Source organism: Metarhizium acridum (genome assembly GCF_019434415.1).
Source record: "Metarhizium acridum strain ARSEF 324 chromosome Unknown scaffold_452, whole genome shotgun sequence".
NCBI classification, from domain to species: Eukaryota; Fungi; Ascomycota; class Sordariomycetes; order Hypocreales; family Clavicipitaceae; genus Metarhizium; species Metarhizium acridum.
Genome location: NW_027094037.1, coordinates 78,177 through 102,793, shown reverse-complemented (window position 1 = coordinate 102,793; position 24,617 = coordinate 78,177). Strand labels below are relative to the sequence as shown.

At 47.1% G+C, this 24,617-nt stretch overlaps 5 protein-coding genes across 6 annotated transcripts; 2 read left to right on the top strand and 3 right to left on the bottom strand.

Annotated features, from left to right (window-relative positions):
* Positions 1–5,978: 5,978 nt before the first annotated feature.
* Positions 5,979–6,325, top strand: J3458_017984 (uncharacterized protein; the record flags this gene model as incomplete). Its single annotated transcript, XM_007808287.2, has 1 exon — positions 5,979–6,325. A coding segment is annotated over one exon (347 nt), but the record flags the coding sequence as incomplete, so codon positions are not given.
* A 3,929-nt stretch (positions 6,326–10,254) lies between these two features.
* Positions 10,255–12,107, bottom strand: J3458_017983 (uncharacterized protein; the record flags this gene model as incomplete). Its single annotated transcript, XM_007808288.2, has 4 exons — positions 11,779–12,107; positions 11,580–11,713; positions 11,348–11,496; positions 10,255–11,281 (listed from the first exon to the last, which is right to left on the bottom strand). Exons 1-4 carry the CDS (start codon positions 11,945–11,947, stop codon positions 10,255–10,257), a joined length of 1,479 nt encoding a protein of 492 aa, XP_007806479.2. The 5' UTR covers positions 11,948–12,107.
* A 477-nt stretch (positions 12,108–12,584) lies between these two features.
* Positions 12,585–14,743, bottom strand: J3458_017982 (uncharacterized protein). 2 transcript variants are annotated; one of them, XM_066121145.1, is made up of 2 exons: positions 13,057–14,743; positions 12,585–12,993 (listed from the first exon to the last, which is right to left on the bottom strand). In XM_066121145.1, the coding sequence occupies exons 1-2, from the start codon at positions 14,655–14,657 to the stop codon at positions 12,987–12,989; spliced, it is 1,608 nt and encodes a 535-aa protein (XP_065973843.1). In that variant the 5' UTR covers positions 14,658–14,743; the 3' UTR covers positions 12,585–12,986. The 2 variants fall into 2 exon arrangements, with proteins under 2 accessions (XP_065973843.1, XP_007806480.2); XM_007808289.2 differs by having other exon boundaries at positions 12,823–14,743.
* A 2,155-nt stretch (positions 14,744–16,898) lies between these two features.
* J3458_017981 (uncharacterized protein) lies at positions 16,899–21,096 on the top strand (the record flags this gene model as incomplete). Its single annotated transcript, XM_007808290.2, has 2 exons — positions 16,899–19,464; positions 19,520–21,096. The coding sequence occupies 2 exons, from the start codon at positions 16,899–16,901 to the stop codon at positions 20,770–20,772; spliced, it is 3,819 nt and encodes a 1,272-aa protein (XP_007806481.1). The 3' UTR covers positions 20,773–21,096.
* A 1,578-nt stretch (positions 21,097–22,674) lies between these two features.
* Positions 22,675–24,206, bottom strand: J3458_017980 (uncharacterized protein; the record flags this gene model as incomplete). Its single annotated transcript, XM_007808291.2, has 2 exons — positions 22,675–22,779; positions 22,836–24,206. The coding sequence occupies 2 exons, from the start codon at positions 24,204–24,206 to the stop codon at positions 22,675–22,677; spliced, it is 1,476 nt and encodes a 491-aa protein (XP_007806482.2).
* Between the last annotated feature and the right edge of the window lie 411 nt (positions 24,207–24,617).

The window sequence follows — 24,617 nt, the reverse complement described above, 5'->3', positions numbered from 1 at the left end:
TTATAAATTTAAGTTAGTGCCTTTAAGACCACTTTTAAGGACGGATTAAAGATATTCTTAAGAGCTTTACGGGTTAATACCTGGGATAGAATTATAGTGCCTTACATTAATAGGTGATAACTTAGCTAGAGGTGTGAAAGACTTCTTTATAAAGACAAAGAATCGTAGTAATAAACGGCGGTAAGTAAGAGACAGCTAGAAATACTTCTTCTTTAAAGTAACTTAATTTATTCTTACTATTATAAAGTTAACGTTCGCCTAAAAACGATAAACTTAAAGAAGAATAATAGGGGAGTTAGGTAGAAACGTTTAAGCTCCCTTTATAAACGAAAGGGTAAGAGCGCTCTATTAATAAGAGTAAAGAGAAGGCTAGTTAAGTAAAGGTAAGCTAGGAATAATAAGTTATAAGTAAGATTAAATAAAGGTTTAAGTTCTTACTAAGCTTTAATAGCAGGCACGATCCCTTTTATACTTATTACTTATCTCTAGTTATAAGTCTAGTTACTTTTAAAACGGCTAGGCTAACTACTCCCTTCTATTAACCTAGAACTCTTTATTCGCGTAAGAATTAAGTAATAAGATTTCCTAATTTAAGTTACTATTAGTATATACGTAAGGTTATAATAAGGCTGTTTTTACTCGTTTATATAGGAGAGAAGCTAATAGTATAGCGTTACTTACCTTTCTCTTATAGTCTACTTATTATCTTCTCGTAAGCTCTTTTTTATATTACGCCTTAATAGGGTTTATATTTATTAGAGCGATTTTAGCATTTAAATATAAGGTCTTATAGACCTTTATAGCTTTAAGAACTCTATTACCTCTATAAACGTCTGTTACATAGGTAATCTAGACTCCTATACCCTTAATTTTAACCTTTCTACCCTCTTATAGGCATGCTAGATATAAAATTAGCTCGTTAAATAGCTTATTATAAGTGTTTAAGTAGTAAGAGAACCCTCTTTATTTACATTATTAGTCGCATAAAAGATAAAGAATATCTGGTAAAGACTCTAGGTTTAAGGTGTAAACTACACTATAAACTCTTTAAATATAACTACTTTAAGTATAGGAATTCGCCTTAATTACTATATCTTTAAGGTTTATTCGCTTATACTTAGGGTATAAGAACCGGGCCTTAAAGATATACATGTGTAAATAGCGAATATATCTTATAAGCGCTAACGTGTTAAAGAAGGTTTCGTAGTTAAAGAGATATTACGCGGGTTCCTTTAATTTCTTTCTAAAAGAATAAATATCTCTAATCTTACTCTACCTGCTTACTCCGCTTATATAAGCGATAAGACGGTTAGCTAGGCTAGAAGTAATATTTGTTTAGAATAAAAGACTAGTTAGGTTAGTAACGTAGGTACTACTATTCCTAAACCTCTTTCTTTTTAAATTTTACACCTCTTATTTAAGATATACTATTAATTAGTTTATTACTTATAACTTATTTACTTTCTTAAAGTACTTATAGCGCTTTTCCTAAACTTATAGCTTCTTTAAGTAGTTTAGAATATATTTAATTCGTAATAAGACTTTCTTTACTTCTTAACTAGATAACTCTTCTTAGGCTATAATGTGTTTTAGCTTCTTATAAAGCTCTATTATATCTTTTCTTAATTTAAATTAATTAAGTTCTTTTTTAAATAAACGTGTAGGCGCGTTTAGGTTCTAATTATAAAAGCTATTAGAGATAGCTTCCTAAAGTGCTACGTTATATCTTACCTTATTATTAAATGCGATATTCGCTAGGTTCACACGTATTCTAACTTACTAATAACTCCGCTTAAAGACCTCTATAAAATAAGATACTATAAAGTTTTAAAGTGCTAGTTAAAGACATTCTATAGATAAATAGTTAAAGGCAAGAAGGCGTTCTAATATAAAGGTAACTTACCATTTAATTTACCTATTACGCTAACATAAATTAAGTAAGAATAGAGGCTAGATTAGGATTCTAATATTATTCTCACTTCGTTTTAAAGATTAAGAAATCTGCGATAATTTATTAGTATAATATACTTATTATTACCTATAAACTTCTCTTTTTAGCGTAACTCTATAAAGTTAACGCTCTTCTTAAGTATTCTAGGGTTAAGTACTTTATTATAGGTTATAAAGCTAGCCTTAAAGGTATTATCCCTAATTACTTAAACTATAAATATAGTGGTTAAGTATAGGCTTAACGTTAGAACTATAAAGAGTGTATAGCTTAAGCTATATAGCATAAACGCTATATATTAGCTTATCTTTTCTCTTATAAGTAATAGATTAAATTATAGGGGCTATATACCTTAAACGCTATTCTCGCTTGATTTTAAGCCGTTAAAGCTTATTATAATTAACCTTAAACTAGTATATAGTTCGCGTAATAGACGGGTTAACCGAATCTCTAACCCACGCGAGTATTACGTAATTATACTTCTTTATTTCTAACGCGCCTAATTACTAACCTTCTAGGCCTATTTTAATAACGTATATAGTAAAAGAGAGTCTATTATTAGGTAAATACCTATGTTATTCGCTTTCTTCTATATAATAGAAAGAATAGTTAAAATATCGTTTATAGTCGTGCTATCTTTTTAAAAAGTCTACCCTAAGTTTAATCCCACTTTTATACTAAACTCGGGAATCTATTATAGTTATTAATAATTAGAGAAGCCCATTATAAATAGTAAGAAAAGAGGCTAAAAACTCACACGAGTTATCTTATAAGTAGAGCTATAGGTCGATAAAGTCCTCCTAGAAGTATACTTTAACGACTAGATTCTAGTATTCTCGCGATCTTAAAGCCTTTTTAGTTTTATAATCCAATTATTCGTATAATTAACTAGTAAACACTATATATCTTCTATTATTAACGCGCAATTAATAGTATATACTTCCTCGTATTTCTTAGGGCTAAGGTAAGAACGTTACGTAATAAACTACTTCTAGTACTATCTAAGAAATCCTTAAAAGAATACTTAAACTTCTAGTTTACTTAGGTAAAGGTTAAACTATATATTAACCGAATTAACTTTAGTATAGGCGGCAAATCTATAAGAAATAAAATTAGTAATAGCTTCTTCCCTAAAAATAAAGAGAAGAGGTAAATACCTTACTCTTTCTAGTTCTACTAGATCCTCTCGTAACGCTACCTCGTTTTTAGGTTAAGGCGGTAAACCTCACTTAGCGGCTTCTTCTAATACTTTTACACCGCTGCCTTAGCGGTATCTTTATTAAATTAACGCACACTTAGGCGGGCAAAGCAAAGCGAAGATTTCGTATCTTAGGGCATGATAATAAAGTAAGCGAAGACAGCTTTAGTAGCAGTACACGTGAATGAGAAAAGGGGGCAGGGGGCAGAGGACTGAATGTCATGGACGCCAAAACCATTGAGGATAAATGAAAGGGGGAGAAGGGGCATTTTATCCAGTCAGCACATCACTTGAATTCAATCAGGCCAACGGGGCCCCTGCAGTACACGTAGGCATTCTCAAGTGGGATTTCACGGGCTGACCAACACGGCACATTAACGCTAGGGCGGACTGACATGGACCTGTGACCGGACCAATGTAGAAAAAGACTTGTCGATAAAACCAGGGGGAGGAAAGGGGGTGGCAGCGTCCGGCGCCTCCCCCAAGCCTGGCGAGGATTTCATGCGAAGGCCAGGGTTAAAAACAGGTAACATAAGGGTGTGTATTACTACGCGGCGTGCGGTCTCGTCCCTCGCCCGGCGCTTTAGTATTGGAGTGGAAAGCCGGGATAAAGAGCTAAAACGGTAGCAGGATAGGGAAACGGAGAGGACGGGAAAAGCGGGTCCAGGCGGGCGTTTCGGGTAAAGGTCAGGCAAGTTCACATTTCGGACGCGGTGTCCCGTCCGATCTCGTACGATAACCTAGCGAGCGCCGGATTAGTAGTTGGGTCGGTGACGACCAGCGAATACCCGGTGTTGTATGTTTCTTTTTGCCTCTCACGTGCATATCAATATACTAATACTTCCCCGTTGGGCTTCTTGCTAATAATACACGTATTGATTAGCAAAAACCGCTTATTATGGTTTGAATCTCTTGAGGTTTTACGTTAAACCTGTGAGACTTGTGATTCCGCTCTCTCGCCTGTGGGCAGTACTATCGGCTGCGAATATTGGGGAAGGAGATGCGTTGTCAACAGGCGACATGGTGTCATCATGAATTATTGGCTCCGACATGAGCAATAGACCGGAATATGTAGAAAAGACGCGCCATTGCCGCAATTCGTCGATGTCTACAATAACTATACCCGCCTTGACTTCGGCTCGTGATATTTAGACAGCTCTGCTAATCGCACCGGCAGCACACGATCTTGTCGATTTGTATTATGTACTGTGGATATTAGACTTCGCCATCTGAAAATTGACCATAGTTTTAAATAGCTAGGCATGAATTATCGAACCTCCCTTCTGGTGCAGGCCAAAACCCTCTAAGATGCCATGCCCAGCGCGTCTATCTGGGCTGATCGCTATGGGCGAAAAATTATAGGTTAATATTCGCAGTTCGAAAAATTCTGGTAATAAAGGTATCGTTTCTAAACTACTATAGGGTTCCAGTGCCCGGTATGCAGCAGCCATGGAATGCGGCTTGTCTACCCCGTGGTACTAAGAACTCATCACCCAAGCTGGCTACCTACTATCAGATTAATGTACTTGGCACCGATCAATCTACAGCGTGATATCATTTTTTCCTGGCCAGTCAATTCACTCAAAACAACAGAAGAGAGGAAAATAATAGAGACATACAGAAGCTACTAGTCCTATAGCATCCTAGCACCCTGTTTGTGAAACCGGTTATCGCATCAGAGCGATCGGCAACAAGGTACATATCGCCGTGCTCAGAACTGGTAGCGTGATGTGCTATGTGAATATTCAAGATTCGACGAGTGCTCACCCGGAACCTATCCCAGGGAGACGTGGCTTCTCAGAGCATGGCCGGTCTCTCCTGAACTACCCCGACAAAAATGCAAAACCTCACTTTCCCCTCCTTCTCTTCCCGCCTCCCCTACCCTTCTTCAAGCTTCATATCATCCTTTACTACCTTATTATACTCTAGATATCCGGGCAAACGGTCCATCATATACGATTTGATCCCGATTTTGAGGCCACCATAAATAGTGGAAAAAGCGTTCCTTTCCTCTCCCTGGGTAGGAATTCTCCTGTGTTTAATCAGTCTGGGAGATACTAAGTGTTGAAATAGATGGAGGATGTGTGGGCGGCCCGCTCATGCTTACAATTCTCAAATACCTTGTTAAAGCACTAATGCACGGAAATGACCTAAGCAAGCCTTGGGATTTCTTCCACATTATCACGAAAAAGAACGCGTTCTAAATGAATAGCAATTATAGTTACCCTTATATTCCGTTGACACGTATCATCAGAAGAATTAGCATGGACCCTCCGAAATGAGATATCCCATCTGTCAGTACTCTTTGACAAGCGCTTGATCGGGCAAGGACAGTATGTGTATTACAAAGAGGAGATGCAACATGCTAACATCAACAGCACCGAGTCCACGGACTCCCGATGGCTACGTCATTGCAACCCCAGCCTTCTCTGCTGCTGTGGCGACACCTGGGCCGGGCCTCACGCCAGTCACCAATTCAGACGACCTAGACGATGCTCATGGTATGGTCAGCATTGAGGCCATTGAACATGCCGATGAAACCTACGACAGACAAAGGCACAGACAAAGGCACGGCCCAGATTGATCTTCAATAGATGACAATGATCGTTGAAACGGTTGAAAGCTGTGGCGCCTTTATCAAGGCACGGGTTTCCAGCGGCTGGAGAGTTTCTGGGCCAGAGGTCCTTGACATGTATGAATCTATGGCAGAAGACATATGAACCGCTGTTCAATCGCCTAGAGAGCACACTAACTTAGCCAAAACAACACCGTCCGCAACCGGCTTCGATATTCTTCTGTCAACTTACCAAAACGATGCTGAATCTGTTCAAGCTGTCATGGCTACGTCCAACACCGCCGAGTACGAGGATGTCTTTCGCGCAGCGTTATTCTTGGAAGCTGGAAAGGGCATTTTAAACCTCGTCGAGATTCTCTTTGACTTGTTTGCGGAAGACCCCAAGGACAATGATGGACAGACATGCCTACACATTGCCAGCATTCACAATCAGCCACATGTTGTTGACTTTCTGCTCGGACGAGGAGTACACGTCAACGTGAGACGGCAAGACGGCCGAACGCCATGGACTGTGATTGGTAGTTCTCCTAGCCACGAGGCCATATCCAATCTTTTATTCAGGCGGGGGCCCGAGTCAATGATACGAGGCCAACTGATGAAATGAATTGTCTTTACCAAGCTGCGGCGTCCAAACATTCATCCGAAAAGGAGCTGATCCATCATACCGAACGCCTTTTCTCTGGGCGGCACTAGTAAGTCGATGAGACCCAGCGTTATGACATTTTAATTCTGTGTTCAAAGCTGATTCATTCGGAGCATTTTGCGGCTACCCTAGAAACTGTGCAAGCCCTTGTCGAGGCTGGTGCGGATATAAATGCTCTTTCAGACACGCGCCAAACGCCCCTCGACATGCACTTTAGACACCATGTTACGGGGGACTACGTCGTGGCTCATGGCGCGATGACCTCACGGGAGTCGGCTCGGGCAAAGGTCTCACGATACATGGACGTAGATGAAGACGGCGACACCCATACCACAGCTTCGTTCGGCGGTGCTTTTCAGCAAAGTTTTTGGTCATCAGGGCAGCCCGTATAGCTGCTCACTGAGACTGTAATTAGCGTACCTACTTGACCACTGCTGCATGTAGATTTATGAAAGTACATATCCCTAAAAGTTTTGAAAGCTCTCTATGCGTTTCCGGGTCGAGACAGAGGCCCTAACCTCACTTACTTGAATTGGTGTATGAGGGGGACTACAGGTGACGTGATTCGATATCTCCTTCCCCTCCGTCCATGAGCCACCAGACGGCTATTAAAAGGTCTGGACCTTGACAAGCTAGTCTCATGCGATGCTCTCCACGACTACTACGGGCTATTTAGCGTTATTCTTGCCAGCAGACTCATGACTCTGCATTAAGCACTGATAACCGGGTTCGTAATCGCGCCAAATAACACCAAAGCCCTCGATGTCTCGGCGCCAGGCTCTATGAAGTTCTGCGGCAACAGCTGCCCAATTGGGTAACTGGCAGCCAGACGGAACTAACTAGTTCTTTACACAATAGTTAAAGTAATTTCGTCCGCTATACATGTAGACGCAAGATAGAATAATATTTGTAAGAATCGGTCATACTAAGATAAGGTCTATGTAAACTTAAGAACAGGCTTATGCCCATGATAAATATAACACGTCATCCCACAGTACCCATGAGACAACCTACTTCTTATATTGGTTCGAGAGTGCAGTAGCAGTAGAATGAAGGTAATTTGTTACAGTGTGTTGGAAAAACGACTTCTTACTTGGCTTACGATAGTATATTGTTAACCCAGTCACTAATTATTCTGCTTGTATTGTTTTTCTTCCATCATCTGCGTAAAAGAGAATCGCTTACTGCCCAACGTTTACGTAGCTACATGTTTGAGCCTAAACTTGCGCTACTTAAACGCCAATTAACCGCGTTCGTTATGCATAATAAAGTTTATTCCAGAGCTTTATCTCACCAATTAAGCTTGTAAAATGCGCACCAATCTTGGTTAGCGCGAGTATAAGGAGTGGAACGTGGCACGCGTAGTGAAAAGAAGGCGAACACGCGATACACTTATTCCGTATAGCGGTTTTATTATACTACATTAGTATATAGTAAGGTTTTGACGGGGATCGCACCCTTACCACGATTAACGGCTCATAGGACCGCTTGTCATCACAGCCTTGTGAGACGGGCTGTTTAGCAGGTTGCAAAAAATATTTACCATGACTACCTGTACGGTTACGTAGATTCGTAGCCGCTAGCAGGGTTAGTTATTCAGCGGCATTAAGGGGACGTCGACTACTTTCCGCGATTTGACGGGCTGTGCCCTTCTGCAGTGACCGGCATCCTTAGAAATACTGAACTTACCTGGCTATAGCCATCCCAGGGTTCAGTTTCATGATGGAAGATGCTTAGCCCATGCGGAGTAGCTTCCCTATTTACCTGGGATAAACGAAATTACTATATACTACCGTGCTCTTGGCGATTTTGGCAATTAAATTAGCCACGTCTACAGTTGACCTGTCTGCTCTAAAGACTACAAAGACGTCAACCGGGAGTAGCGAAGGCTGTCGACAAGGCCCAACACGCAACACACAACGTAGCGCAGTGAGCATATTATACACAAGTGGCCTTGACGTTTCAATGACTACGCTAACGGAAGTAGTGATTGAAATAACCTATCAACCACGCTGAAACGGCACACGCAGCGAACTAGCAGGTCTATTAAGACTTACTTGTCTATTTAAAATTCAAGTAAAACAATCAACCTTTCGCTGTTTATCCTGTGTGAGTGCAGATTACTATGAGTGAATGTATAAGGTTTCTGTCATGCTCCATGAGGGGGATGATGATCAAAACTAACCGGAGCCCCGCCTGATATCGAGCCCAGCAATTAAATCAAGTGAGCACATTGTTCCGACGCTATACAATGAGGCAAGTCGAACAAGCACAAAACGCTATTTTGGCAGATATGCATCAATTAGGATTCGAGATTCTTATAGTGTGGTTTGTGGGCAGTCAAAAGAGGACTTGAAATGCTATCGACCGTAATCTTAGAAGTAAAGCTGAATACTAATAACCTCCCCCTGAATAAGAGGCTATTTCGTAACGCACAGTGTCTTTCCTCTTCTAGCATTCAGCATAGATCTCCGCTCGAAAACCGCCGGGTCAGCGGGAAAAGGGTTTCCACGTTATTCTTTATGTGTCACGATTCAGCAGCTATGGATAGAATTGATCGTGGACTGGTTAGGATGAATCTATCTAACTAGCTTCGAGATTGGCTTCGTTGACTCCGAAAACTGCTTGGTACAACTGCGCTCTCTGTATTCTGTATCTGCTTCAGACACAAGCCAGCTAGAACTATCATGAATGACGGATAGCTCCTGATCGGTTGTTTCCAGGAAAAATTGAATATGAGAACTGGGAATTGACATACTCTCATCTTGCTTTAAAATTGAAATGAACTTGATCCATAACCGTAAAGAGAACGGCACAACTGTTTCTCTTGTTTCCAATATCCCCCTTACCACGGTCCGATCCTGTGCGTCTTTCTGCCTGCCAACATTCGTACTTTGGCGTTGTCAATGGCGGCGATTGCGGGTGCAGTGACGCGATTGACCCTGCTGTGTGTCAGCTATATAGCGGAAGATGCAACACAAACTGCATGGGCTCTAGCTTTGAGAAGGGTGGTGGAACGTCTGATATTGAAGTATTTGCTGTGAAGACGTCGCTAACTACTCCCACGGCGACGGCGATAGCGGACAACAACAACTGGCACTGCCTCCACCACAACTACGGCGGCGTGAATTGACGTTGGCCCATGCATTTGACGGCCCTTGGTATGAGTTTGTTTACAAGCTGGCGCTGTGGATGAGCTCTCGATACGTTTTCCTTTCTGGTTATAGAATACATTATAACACATCACATCTAGATACCAACCGTCATTTCCCTCTGTGAAGCGCTCTCTTGTCGCCCTGAACGTGTTTGCCAAAATCCTTAATCTGAGAAGTACAAGCTTTCGCAAGGGATATAAGGGGGTACAACACACAAAATACCGTGGCGTGGCCACGCCCGTTTTTTGTGTGACACAAGCCCGTTGGTGTCACGACTGCCAGTCTCCTCTAGGACTGCAACATAAATAGAAGACCCTTGTTGCCACGAGTATAACCTACAGCACCACGTGAGGCATCCGATTCGGATGTGAATATGGCGAGGGCGAAAACTGTGGCTGATGGCAGGGAAAATGGCATCTTGATTCCTATTGGAAAGGAGCTGTTGCTCGGAGTATGGGTGGAGGAAATACAAGAGTAGTTGTATATGTATGCGATGGGTCTTGGAATGTATATTGAATGCTGTGTGATCCTCTGTCTGTGGAAGCTTCGGTAAAGCTGTCAAATGATCCCTGGCCTTCAATATTAATAGTAGCATCGCTTTGGATCTTCTCGGTAGGCACCACACCTAGTCTATCACCGTTCCTGTCGATGGAATGTGAGGCCCTGGAGCCAAGTTTATGGTGCTTCATCTGTCTACAGTCTCCTTACCAAGGGATATATATACAAATTATTTCCTCATGGCTTGACAATTTGCAAGTGCGATTCGCCCAAGTTACCAAAGAAACTAGCACCGAGCGCCTGAGTTGGTGCGGAGGGATCCGTCACATTACACAGCTTGGCAAAACTCCCATTGGCCTCCAATTTGTCAGCCACATACTTAACGTACTTGCTGAGACTACATGACTTGCCCGGCCCGTCGTGACAAAATGGCAGTTGATACACAGCCTCGTTAAGACGAATCCGTACAAAGGTTTTGTTTTGACCAGGACTGCTGGTTGCAGGGCCGCCAGCTTTGCAGTTGAGCCTCTCGAAAGCAATGGTTCCTCTCATTGGTGTGATGCGTGAGCTGCGCCAAAGGCGGTCTCCGGCGATTCTATCGACCGGAAGAGGCTTCTCATTGTCAAAAATGCCAGTGGCGCTAGCAAGCTGAACAAGCTGGCCATCGTTGAGAAAGCTCATTAGCAAGTTGGGGACATTGAAAAAGCCACCACCGGTCGTGGTACCTCTAGCATCTGGTCCTGCCGCAAGTCTAGCCATCAAACTGTGCAAAAACGGAACCATCATCTTGGATGAGACATTGGTAGCGGGACCGAGGCCGTAGTAATACCTCAGATCTTGTAGGTATTCGTATTGCTCAAGCTCGTCCTGTGTAAAGGTGTCACAAAACGGAGAAAGTCTGCCCGTGATTTGCGACTCGAAGCCGCACAGGTAGGGAAAGTCGCCCCAAGAGGACTCGTCCAGAGTCAAGTTGCCGTGAATAAATTTCGACAAGCGTTGGATGAATGGGGGAAGCCAAATCGAGCTCCATGCGTTTTGTTGCGCGCTGCTGTCGTCTTTGAAGGTAGGGCACATGTCTGACGGCGCAAGCGTGTCACCCAAGTGGGTTATGAAGCCTTTGCTCGTGACAGACACAACGTTTCCCAGAAGAGTGGCATTGACGCCGATGAATCCTCTTACAAAGGCTTGGGCTGTCTGAATGACTCTGGTGTAGTTATTTGCCCAGACATAGAAGCTATCTCCTTCGTTATATAGATGCCGATAGCTGTCAGCAATGTTAGACTATTAAATTGCTAGAATTCCAAGAATAATGTACGATATTTCTTTTTACCGGGTTCTTAATGTATATCCGAGGTCACTGGCCTCCTTTACGCCAGCTTGGCTTAACTGGGCAATCTGGACATCGGGATCTGTGAGGGGAGGCGACCACTGATGGACAAAAGAAAGGGGTCCGTTTGCGGTGTAATTGCTGTTTTTGAACTACTTCAAGTTAGCTCACCATCCATCGTCATACAAGTCTGTCCATTTTATGGCATGTCTTGTAGGCTTAAGATTTCGCTTACACGGCGAGCCATTTCAACCCAGCCGTTATAAGCTCCTTGGTCAGGGTACCGCGAGCCGTGGCGTAGTATATAGGCAGCTTGGTCGACGTGACAATTTTCCGGAACATCCGAAGAGATATTTTGCACATCCGGTCCTGCCTGTGTCAGACTTATGCGTGAACAGTTACCAGATGACAAAAGAATGATGATGTTGTAGTACCAATAGTCCAAGGCCCGTTCCCACCTAGATGAGCCAGGGGATTCTTTGCTGCTGCTCCGTCCGGGAGAAGCAATGGCTGGATTGGATCCAAGATGGTACCAGATCCGACATGGTCGTGGGCATTTCTCGCTGCGGCAACGAGACAACCAAAGAGGACGACGAGCTTCATTCTGCCGATTGCTAAAAGACGACTCGTCAATCAAACACGATATAGTATATTCCCGAGTGTCTCATTTTCGTGCTGCTGAAGTGCTCAGCTTTTAACTTTTTTTCATGACTATTTCGCCAAATCCTAAACAGATACCTTGCTGCTCACGAGTCGGTTCGAGCATGAGACTAAGGATGATTACCAGGCACGTGAGAAATATGCTCAAGTTAATTCGTTTGCGTTGGCTCTTGAGGCTCAAAAGATCCAGGCATTCCGGCCTTCGGAAATTAGCCAATTTTCCCAACATCCCTGTTAGTCTTGAACCCCTGCCAAATCCCTACAGAAATTTGGGTACCAGCGATTTTTTCCAGTAGATGACACAAAGCTCGCCAAGCGGCCTTGAGAATCCATAAATCACTTGGCAGGGAACGTGGCTGAATTGGTTCGCTGTCATGGCAGCGGGTAAAGTCAAGTTTGCTTTAGTGGGACTCAAACCTGTCACACAAAAAACGGACGTGGCTACGCCACAGTATTTTGTGTGTTATACCCCCTTATATTCTCTGCGACAAAACCCACAATGGCACAAAAGGGGGGGGGGGGAGGGGGAGGAGAGTCGTTTCAGTGCTTCCGTACTCATGTATATTTAGTATCCACACGAGAGCATGTTGTTGGGACCATGGTACCACCAGCTAAATTGAGCAGTATGCGCAAGAACAAGTGGCTCTTTTGACGTTCCAAATAGATCCGCAATCGCATCGCTGAGCCGAACCGGTTAGGTCAAGTTCGTTTGGGATCCCAGCACAGCAGTCCACTTATTATAGTAAAACAGAGCCAAATCTGAATTGTATTCTATATCGCGACTATACGGGATACCGTAACTCTATCGAAGGAATCGTATAGACGTTGAATCTGGCGACTAAAGTAAACAGAAGATAAAAGGAAAAGACTACAAATAGAAGCCTTCTTGAAAGTAATGCGCTACTACTTACTCCTATGTTAAGAGAAAGTCGCAAGCTAAGATATCAATCATGGGTCACATGATTGTTACATGATTGCCGTGCTACGTGCTATTGGCACGACACATTAGCTTACAGCTCATCTTTCACGATGACATTTATTTGTTAGCTTACAGCTCATCCTTCAAATCCGGGTTCTCGTAAGAGTCCTGGCAGTGAAAGGAAGAAGCCTTGGCCGGATCCCCGCCCCTATACGCAGGTACCTGGGGGTAGGGACACAAATTGCGACGATAGCTGCCATCGGCTGTGGCTGCTGAAAGGGTATCAGGAGCCTTGCCATCCTCAACCCAGTCGATCAAGGCTGAGAATGGATCCTCGGGAAGGAGTCCGTGGCCGTAGCCGCAATGTGCTACACCAGGGGCGAAAAAGAAGCGATAGAAGTCCCGCACAGAAGCATGGCGAGCCTCGACCTTGTTGTAATAGTTTTCTGATCCTTTTGCGTAGATTTGCTGGTCATCCGTGCCGTGCCAGTGCAGCAACTTGCCGCCTGCTTGGCGGAACTCGGTCAAATCCGGATTGTCGTTGCTGGCAACGGATCGATATGCGTTGACAGACAAGTTCACAGCTGCTTCGTATCCCTCGGGCGAAAGGGTAGAAAGGTCGAGATTGGGGTCCTGCAAGACAAACAGCTTGATCCAGTCAGAGGCGATCTGGAAAGGGACACCCGCACACTCCGCAAGTGTGCAGGGGGCACCTCCGAGTCCTTTCAGCTCGACGCCTTTGCTCATCCCGTACCACATAAAGGACCCATCTCTCTGTTTAGGACCGTCCCAGAATTTCTGTACGATGGCAGCATCTTTGGCAGCAATCTTGATTGCCTCCCCGTTACAATCAAACTTTTTACCCACAAGCGAGCGCGGGTCAAAATCGCACTGGTCCAAGGCCGATATGATGCCATCTTCAACACCATCTAGGCCGTCACACGCCTTGACGGTGGCATTACGAATGGCGTCAAACGCGCACTGCGACAGCTGGTGGCCCTCTTGGTCCATGACAAACTTGGGGTAATACATGCCTGGAACAAATGTCGCCCAGTTGATGGCTGGCGCTCCGGCCAGAATGCCATCGTAAGCGGTGGGATATCGCTGAGCCAGCATAAGGCCCTGGCGGCCACCCGTCGAGCAACCGTCCCAGTACGAGTACCGTGGCCCCTGGCCGTAGAGGTCTGCGATGACTTTCTTAGCAATAATGGCTGCCTCGTTCTGGGAGAGGGCAAAGAAGTTCTGCACGAGGAAGAAGTTGACATTTCCCGCCGCATCAAGGGCCCAACTGGTTGCGTCTATCGGATTACGGGCGTGGCCAGCGTCAGTTCCAACAGCCGCATATCCGCGTGACACAGCGGGCGCAAAGCGGTTATCTGTCCAAAGTGAAGACAGTCCAGCACCGCCAATGCCACTGAGTCGGCCGTTCCATCCTTTCAGTGGGAGCCACACGGTAACCTGAACGTTGTCCCTCCAACCTTGGTGGGCGTAGTTGATTGTAACGTTGCAGAAGTTGAGGGAGACGTCGTATTGTCTTTCCGGATTCGCATCTTCTGCAACGATGTGGAAGTTCTCGAGGCGCTCGGCCGTCACCGACAACTTGGTCACTCCTGGCAGGTCAGGGAGGCTAATATCCTGGGAGGAACATTTCGAGAGAGAGATTGCAAGTATCGGTGAAGCCAGCCATAGGCATATGGCTGAAGCGTAAAGGGATAACGGTCGTGCTGCTAACATTCGGACGGTTCACTTGCGGCGTAATAAGTTAATGCCAGATGTCGAGCAGCAAAGATTTAGGTTTGCGAGTCACAATTAGTAATTTCGGTCTTTATATTTATTGTTCCCCCCTTTTTGTAGTCAGTCTGGTAACAGCACGTGATCGGGAAGGGAATCCGCGGGGGAATGCTGGCCGAACGCTAGACTAAAGGGGTTGCTTCCCGAACAGGTCAACGGTATTGGAGCTAGGGGATTGCTTCCCGATGATAGGGCGGCGAGTCATGCCAGCTTGTCCGAGACGGCCGAAGGGTGCTGTCCTTCTCTCGCCACTATATATCGGGACCTTCGCACTCCTTTGCCACTACACATACCTTCTCAGCATCGAGGGGTGAAGGTGAATACCAGTAGTGAAATTTTGAGGCTCTGGTCCTGGTGCAACAATCAAATTTGCTCAAGGCCCTCGCTCATTTTTGAGGGCAAACGCTCTGTTCGCTGTGCACACAAGGACCAAGTTTAATAGCGACATGGATCCTACATGTTGCATGCTGTGACCAAGGTGGTTTCAGGCTCTTTGGCCGCAGGTTTCTCGGCAGGTTTGCAAGATTTGCAAGGGGAATAATTGTGATGAATGGGCATAACCTTGTCCTGCTTGAACGTTTATTCAACCAACGTTGAGATGCAACTAATTGAAACTAGGCGCTTTAACCGAGGAAAGAATCATCTCAATAACCAACCTTATCCCCTTTCCTCTTCCTCCTCCAAAGTTGCGTCATACTTGTGACTGAGTTTCCGATGCGAAAAACCTACTTGGCGATTTAAATACTCTGCCTATCGACAGCGTACTGCAGTTTTGTTCAGTTCATCATCCGTTTTCATTGTCAAGGAAGCGAATTGGTTAGAATCCGATCTTTGAGAAAGCTCCAGGTCCGGATGGGCCCATCGTACTCGTCAAGGCGGCCTATCACCAGATTGACTCGTATTCCGTTCGCGTGTAAAGAACATTCCTCTCTTCTCTATTAGTTACCCAGAGTGGACAAGCCAGACTGCCCTTTCCCTGGGGAAGAAACGATGCCAGTTACCTATGTTTGGAAGCGTCTGGTGGTGGTGACGGGTATGGTTCCACACGACGCAGGCAAATCGGACACGTGGCAATCCTTGTTGTAGCAGGGGCTCGAATCAGCACGACAACAAAAGCCCAAAATTAGATAGCCTCTGGCCAGCCGCGTTAGAAACAACGGTAGACGGGGGTTGGAGCACCAGCAGTACAAGGTTGAAAAATACAACCATGGTGGAATGAACTATGACCTTTATGATCCAACGGGACCACAAAGAGGACCTTTACATGTAAAACCATGTCTCAAGCTTCAAACGTATTTACTTACGACGTACGCAAAAGTGGATCACACTTGGCACGCTCAAAGCATCTACATTTGAAACATAAAAAACTGGATGCTCAAGTACGTCAGAGGAAGGCAAGGCCCGAGCGGCAATGTAATGAACCCCAGACTCCACCGAGGCAAGTTGGACTTGACCATGATACCGATGGTGACGGTTCTTTACATGTGCTGTGCTGTTGATGGCGCAATCATGGGGTAAGTCGGGGTCAACGTGGGTCCTGACTCTCGAGATAGTCCTGTGACAGACCCTAGGCGTTCCTATTCCTACGAATTGCCTTTATCTATGCACAGCGATTTAACCGGAATCCAAACCTAACGGGTCAGCCGAGAGATCCGCAGGCTTGCGTGGAATGCGGGCGTCAACATTGGATGATTGCCGGCTACATTACCAAAAGTGGAGAAGCGGTTGACCCTGCTGATAGTGCAGGCTCGCTATCTCTCTTTGAACCAGACCAGACGTTATCGCAGCCGGACCCCGACGCCGACCTCGTGCGCTCCGTCGGTAAGTGGATCCCGAAGCGTCTGGTCGGCCATCCCCACATGCACCCGGACTGATCGGGTCAAGTCTGGTGCTTGATGCTGCCAGCCAGGGTCAACGGTACCAAGGGTTGGGACCGTGGGGTGTGATTCCGCGAAGCCGACCAGCTATGAGCTGGGGAAATGGAACCAGGACCGTGCTCCAACATCGACACCCGTTGAAACCCCTATCCGAGGACCGCCGACATGAGGGCATTTAAGGTCTGAAGCCTCCGCAAGACTGGGACACAGAAAGACACAGAAATTATTCATGACTGCTCTGGCCAAGGGCTCGTTAGAATAGTTTCAGTAATATCACACCGGCTTATTAAACAGATAAGTCGAGTCCATGGCGGGCCAAAAGATCACCATCTCCATTGACCGTGGAGGCACATTTACGGATGTGCATGCCATCGTCCCCGGCCGACCTGATATCGTACTCAAGCTTCTTTCTGTCGACCCTTCCAACTATCAAGATGCCCCAACAGAAGGCATCCGCAGAGTCCTCGAGGCTGCCACGGGCACGCCGTTGCCAAGAGGCCAACCACTGCGACTCGACGATATTGAGTGTCTCCGGATGGGCACAACTGTTGCCACCAACGCTTTGCTCGAGCGCAAGGGCATGAAGTCAGCGCTCCTGGTGACAAAGGGCTTCAAAGATCTCCTTCGCATCGGCAATCAAGCCCGCCCAGACATTTTTGACCTCTCTGCCCGCAGGCCTGACGTGCTCTTTGAAAAGGTCGTCCAGGTGGACGAGCGCATTATCCCGTCACACCCACGTTCATCCCAGGAGGCCCTCTCGGCTTTTCGCGAGATTGAGGGCAGCACGGGAGAAAAGTATCGCGTTGCCGAGGAGCTCGACACGGAAAAACTGGTCGCAGAGTTGCAAGCCTTGAAGAACCAAGGCTATGGCTCGGTTGCCGTTGCACTCATCAATTCTTTCGCCTGTCCAGACCACGAAGTCAAGATTGGCGAGATTGCCAGTAAGATGGGATTCTCTGTGGCGCTTTCATCACAGTTACAGCCCATGATCAAGGTGGTTCCCCGAGGCATGTCAGCTACCGCGGATGCCTACCTTACCCCAGTCATCAAGTCGTACATCGACTCCATCTCGGCCAATTTTGATGGTGGTCTAGACGGGTCACATGGATGCCGAATCGAGTTTATGCAATCTGACGGAGGACTCGTCGACTTTCGCAAGTTCAGTGGCCTGAGGGCCATCCTCTCCGGCCCAGCAGCTGGTGTTGTTGGATATGCCTCCACCAGCTGGGATAAAACAGCTCGCATTCCCATCATTGGCTTCGACATGGGTGGCACGTCGACTGATGTGTCACGGTTTGACGGCCATCTTGATCACACGTTTTCTTCGAGCATTTCCGGCGTCAGCATCCAAGCTCCGCAGCTGGATATCAACACTGTTGCCGCGGGAGGTGGATCTATCCTTTCCTGGAGAAACGGACTCTTCACGGTCGGACCGGAATCAGCCTCTGCCCACCCTGGTCCAGCATGCTATCGCAAGGGTGGCCCTCTTACCGTCACCGACGCCAATCTTTTCCTCGGCCGCCTGCTGCCGGAATACTTCCCCAAGATTTTCGGCCCGAATGAGGATCAACCCCTTGATCGCGACATCACCAGGAAGCTGTTTGAGGAGCTGACGGAAAAAATCAACGCCGAGCATGGTCAAAGCCGACTTACGCCGGAACAGGTTGCGTTGGGCTTCCTCAATGTTGCAGATGAGTCCATGACGCGGCCAATCCGAAACCTAACTGAGGCCCGCGGGTTCGAAACTTCCTCCCATCATCTTGCTTGTTTCGGTGGTGCTGGCGGTCAACACGCCTGTAATGTGGCAGCCTCACTTGGTATCTCCCGTATCATCATCCACAAGTACTCGTCGATTCTATCTGCTTATGGCCTTGCTCTCGCTGAGATTGTACAAGAGGCGCAGGAGCCCATGGCCACTCAGTATGCTGGCGCTGAGAGTACCATTGCCACCAGATTGCAGGGTCTTATTGACCGCTCGTCTGAGCAGCTGCGAGCTCAGGGCTTCACGGACGGTCAACTTCGCCATGAAATATTCCTCAACATGAGATATGAGGGCTCCGACACCAGCTTGATGATTCTGAAGCCCCAAGACGGTGACTTTGCCTCGGCTTTTGTTGAGCGACATCGCCGAGAGTTCAACTTTACCTTTGAGCGACCTATCCTAGTAGACGATATTCGTGTCCGCACCATCGCCTCCGCAAACAAGGCATCCGAGAAAAGCCCATTAGAGCAGCTCGCAGAGGCCGAGATCAAGGAAGCGCCCGTTGCTTCACAGAGCACGAATGTCTACTTTGACTCTCAATCGGGTTTCATCAGTACACCTGTCTACCAGTTGCGAGAGCTTGGATCCAATGTCAAGTTGCATGGACCCGCCATTATCATTGACGAGACACAGACTATCGTCATCTCTCCAAACGCCACCGTCCATATACTGGAGACTTGTGTTCTCATTGACCTGGACTCCCGTTCAGGCGAGGCGGTTTATTCCGACAAAGTTGACCCCGTTCGACTGTCAATCTTTGGTCATAGGTTCATGTCCGTGGCGGAACAGATGGGTCGTACTCTTCAGAAGACGTCAGTTTCGACGAATATCAAGGAGCGACTCGACTTTTCTTGCGCCTTGTTCTCACCCGACGGCGGCCTTGTTGCAAACGCACCACACGTCCCTGTGCATCTTGGCTCTATGCAATTTGCAGTCCGCTATCAACACCAGCGCTGGTTAGGTAAACTGAAGGATGGTGACGTCCTGGTCTCGAACCACCCAGTATCCGGCGGAACACACTTGCCGGACGTGACGGTTGTGACGCCCGTTTTCAAAAAGGGCACGGATGAGATTATTTTTTACGTCGCATCTCGCGGTCACCATGCGGACAGTAAGCTAAATTCCCCGCCTTGCAGAATTAATCCTCGGCTAACAAAAGTGTATAGTTGGTGGCATTCTTCCGGGGTCCATGCCTCCGAACTCTACTGAGATCTGGGAGGAGGGCACTGCTATCGAGTCGGAAAAGGTCGTGTCCAACGGTGTCTTCAATGAGGCTCGCATGCGGGAGCTCTTTTACGATATTCCCTCTCAGTACGAAGGCTGCTCCGGTAGCCGCAACTTGAGTGACAACATTTCAGATCTCAAAGCCCAGATCGCTGCAAACGCCCGTGGCATTTCGTTGATCCAGAACCTCATCGAAGAGTATGGGCTTGAGACGGTACAGATGTACATGTACGAGATCCAGAGGACAGCTGAGCTGGCGGTTCGGAATCTCCTCAAAGACATGTATCATCGCTACGGTGGCAAGCCTCTGGAGGCACTGGATTTCATGGACGATGGCACGCCCATCCAGCTGAAGATTACGATTGACGAGAACGGCTCGTCCGTATTCGACTTTGCGGGCACTGGGCCGGAAGTTCGAGGCAACATCAACGCACCCGAGGCCATTACGCATTCTGCAATCATTTATGCCCTGCGATGCATGATCAAATCTGATATTCCATTGAATCAGGGATGCTTGGCCCCCGTGGATATTAGAATTCCGAAGCCGAGCATTCTCAGCCCAACCGGCGCTGCTGCTGTTGTCGGCGGCAACGTTACAACTAGTCAGCGAGTCACTGACGTGGTACTCAAGGCTCTTCGTGCCTGTGCCGCCTCCCAAGGTTGTCTGAATAATCTGACCTTTGGGGTTAATACCAAGACTGACGAAGCCACGGGTGAAGTTATTCCGGGCTTCGGATACTACGAGACTATCGCTGGTGGTGGTGGCGCAGGCGACAACTTTGTCGGAGAGAGCGGCGTTCATGTCCACATGACCAACACTCGCATCACAGATCCAGAAATTCTCGAGAAGAGGTATCCTTGTATCCTTCGTCGCTTTGAGCTTCGAGACAAGACCGGGGGTGAGGGACGCAACCGCGGTGGAGATGGTGTTGCCAGGGAGATTGAGTTCCTCGCTCCGTTACAATGCTCCATCCTCTCGGAGCGTCGGGTGCACCGCCCGTATGGTATGGACGGTGGAGAGGCTGGTGCAGCTGGCTTGAACTTGTGGCTCACCAAGGATCAGTATACTGGCCAGGAGCGGACAGTCAATATCGGCGGAAAAGGCAGTGTGCCCATCAAGGTTGGGGACCGAGTTGTTATCATGACACCTGGTGGTGGTGGATTTGGCCGCAAGGAGACTCAGGCACAAGAATGAACGGGCTAATTAGGCTCTCCAATAAGTTATCTACAGAGGATCTGATCAACCCCTGGCCTCACTCGCGTTGTAGCTCCAAGACTAAAGATCCCCTCCTGTGCTTTCCAGCATACCCCTACCCTTTCCTCCATCCTTTCCACCTTTCAAATGGGCTATAGTGTATTGTGCCGAGGGGGGTTTCCCGGAGAGCGGTAACTAGCTTTGCGACGCTCTTTGAGCATCACATCTGCAGTCCGGGATATTAGATCGTGGCAAGGCGTGAGGGATGACATAGCGTTCGCAGCAATTCAGTCTAGTGCATTTCAACAGATATTTACCGACGTGCCAGATGTTCCGATTCCATTCAGTTCCTCTCGCACTATTGCTCGACGCATTGACTCGGACCAGCGTCGGGCCCAACTAACTTATAAAATTGCGACAAATTGCTCAACAATTCCTCTTTCACTAGACTTTTGGATAAGCACGAACCATGAATCCATATCCGAAATCATTGGCCACTGGTTATTCCAAAAACTGAATATCGGGAATGAATCCTGGAGTTCAGCGAGATGCCTGGGTCAGATAGTGGAAAGAATATTGTCACAGCAAGTTGACATAGTACGGCCTTGTATGCAAGAATAGGGTTAGTCTACCAAGGGGAACAATCACGAGATGAAAAAAAGATGCGACGACACGTTAGGGTGTCCTTACCTGTACAAGTAGGGAAGGGAGGTCAAAAGTCCCGATTCTAGAAGTGTCGTGAATCCCCTGGGAAAATGTTACGCGAAGGTCACGACGTATTGAAGGCACAGGCCGACCCTTGAACCTGACGATAGTTGCACAAGGGCTCGAGACCTAGTTGGGGCCTTAGCCCTCCAGGCTCCCTTGCTCACCGTTACGTTGTATAAATAAGGGGCATCTACACCCAGAGACCTTGAGAGAAACCAAGAACCTTTAATATTAGAGTGAATTATTAGCTGAATCCAATATTTCCAAGCCCTTTATATAAGCCCGGGTCACGGACAAATAAAGAAATCAGGACATAAGTGAAACTAAACCATTTTGTGTGTATTTTACTATCCTATTTTATTCGGCATAAGCTCGTGTAGAGTTCAACTTTGCTACCCCATACCATCGAAATATAACGAGAAATTGTCCTTAAGAAATGTTTAGGAGGCTGATATTCGTAGCCCTCTATGAAGATCTAGCTACCGCTACGATACCTCATAAGCGACGAGTTCCGATCTTGGGACTCTTTTTGGGCGATATATAGAGGCTTAAGGATTTTAATTTACTTCTTTAGTTGCTACCAGAACGAATAGGACTTGGCGATACGAATAATCTACCTTCCCCCAACAGTCGAGGCAGCGTGGTACGGACCTTTCTTCCATGAAACTAATCTCGAGTCACACCATCCACCTGGACAAGGACCCCTCCCACTTTCATGCCGGAGGCACATTCACTTAGCAATCATGCCATGTCTGTCAACAGGAGCTAGTCTCAACCCACTCGGTCGAGACTGAGTTCTTGAAAGAATTTCTTCTAAACTATGTACACTAACAACTTCTCCTACCAGCGTTAAAAGGTCAATTTCGTCTGCCTTTCAAGTACCCCAGAACATTCATTAGCTTGACTATAAGGTCCACGGTCTACAGAGAAGATTTTAAAAGAAAGAATCACGTTCAGACCGTCCAACCTCGCAAACTCGGTACCTTGAGGCGACGGCCTGATGGGCAATGAATATGGACTGAAGTCATTGACAAGAAACCAGGGCTTTCCGTGAATTGACGGGCTAAGGTTTCCTGGGCAGTAGCGATGCCGCTATCGCGGAAAAAAAAGGGGGTTGCAAATACAAAACTTTGTGAAGTGCTTAAGCTACTCTCAGCAGCCCTCTATTCCAAGCTGCCTTTCATCTGAGCCCGTTCACCTGACCCTAGGCGTAATCCTCATTCTCACTGGAGGTGGATACTTGACGGCACTGATTCTGATGCCATCAAGAACATCTTGGGAGGGATCGACTAGATCCATCTTGGTCACGAGTTAGCTATTTACGTTTCAGATACCATATAACGTAGGGTACTCACATCAAAGTTCATCAACAACAATGGCAACGTCTTCTTCATCTCCAGCCATGCAATGTGGACACCGGTACACGTCCTCTTTCCAGCACTGAATGCGAGAAAGGCCCGATCCATCTGTCGGCGCCGATCCTCATCCGCTTCTAGCCACCGTTCTGGTCTGAATTGATCAGAATCTGTGCCGTATACATGCTTGTCTTGGTGGATAGCATCTATCTGACAACCAACAATGGTTCCTCCGGGGATAAATGTGCCTGCAATGATGGCACCGCCGGATGGAACCACGCGATCAAGACCCCAAGATGCAATAGGAAGAAGCCTCATAGACTCCTTGAGCACTGCATCAAGATATGGCATCTTGTTGACCTCGAGCCATTTGGGAATGGGGGAGAGGGTGCCAGCTTCAAGGTTTTGATCAAATTCTTGCAACAACTTGTCCCTCACCTCAGGATGCTTGGAGAGAAAGTACAGGGTATACGTCAGGGTGCCGGCAGTAGTATCGGCACCAGCGCCAATGGTGGACATGACGATGCCCAAAATCTCATCCCGCCCGACAAGCTGCGGGTATTTGGCCTGACCCTCAAGGAACTTGGCACAGAGATCTTTGTATGACAGGTTCTCCGCGTCCTTTCTCCTGGCCTCCAACTTGGCGCTGGCGACTCTGGCAAGGGGACTGTCTGCCACACCCTTCAGCTTTGTAGCAAGCCGACTCTTGTTAAAAAGGTAATCGGCTGTTGGAACAGCGCCCCAGTGACCCCAGTGGTCAAACCGGGCCATGACGGCGGCAAGCGTCCCGTCAACATCTTGACCGCTGGCCAGCAATCCGAGGGATTCACTAAAAGCAATGCGGATCAACATGTCCATGGCAAAGAATTGTAACCATTCGCCAATGTCGGTTTCCGTTTGCTGCGAGAGAGCCTTGATCAAGTCTTGTGCAGTGGCTTCTATCGAGTCTTCATAGTCGAGGAGAGAATTTGTGATGAATGCCCGGCCGACCGACTTTCGGACTGCCGTGTGCTGGGTCTCGTCCATGCCAATGATGGTAGGCAAAGCTCGGTTCTTGCTCACGGGGATGGCGCCGTAGTAAGATGGACCCTTGGGCCATGTTGGACTTGTGCTATAGACGATGGAAACGGCGGCTGGATCGCTGATGCTGACATGATTGGGTCCTATGCGCACGAGTTTGCCAAACTTTTTGTGCAAGGCAACTAGCCTCTTGGCATGGCCTTTGGAGTTTTGAGAACGATATCTCCAAAAGTCTGTAAACTTGGCGGCCAAGGGACCTGGGATGTTTGATAGTCGGAAATAGGTGGTGAAGAGATGCGCCACCAAGAGACAACTGCCTACACTTAGAACAAGGACAATGGTGGCGGGCATGTTGGTTGTGTATAATGCCGGAACGCTGAGCCAGGGCTAAGCCATGAGCTCGCCACGGCCGCGGCCACTTGGGACCATTTATCATTTCGAATGGGAATAAGACGCATTCTTCTCTACATGTGTAGCCTCGTGCATAGTCTTGACCGATGGGCCGGTGCGCCCCGCGTTTCTCTGCTCGTTATCGCGGATGTATTACCCCGGATCAGAACATTCAATGTTCCATCTGGAGAGAGTGGGGAAGGGGGACTGGAGCCCCATCGGGATGTGGAACCCGACAATACGGGGCCAACGGTGGGTGCGGGGACGCCAAGCGCATTGATTTCTTGGAGTGCTGACCCCCGATATGGTCCGCGGCTATCTTTTCGGCCGTCGTGAGCCGATCAACAGTTATACCTCGGTCTATACCCCCCA

Coding starts and splice junctions, on each gene's coding strand:
- J3458_017982 (XM_066121145.1), bottom strand. CDS start 14,657: ATGTTAGCAGCACGACCGTTATCCCTTTACGCTTCAGCCATATGCCTA.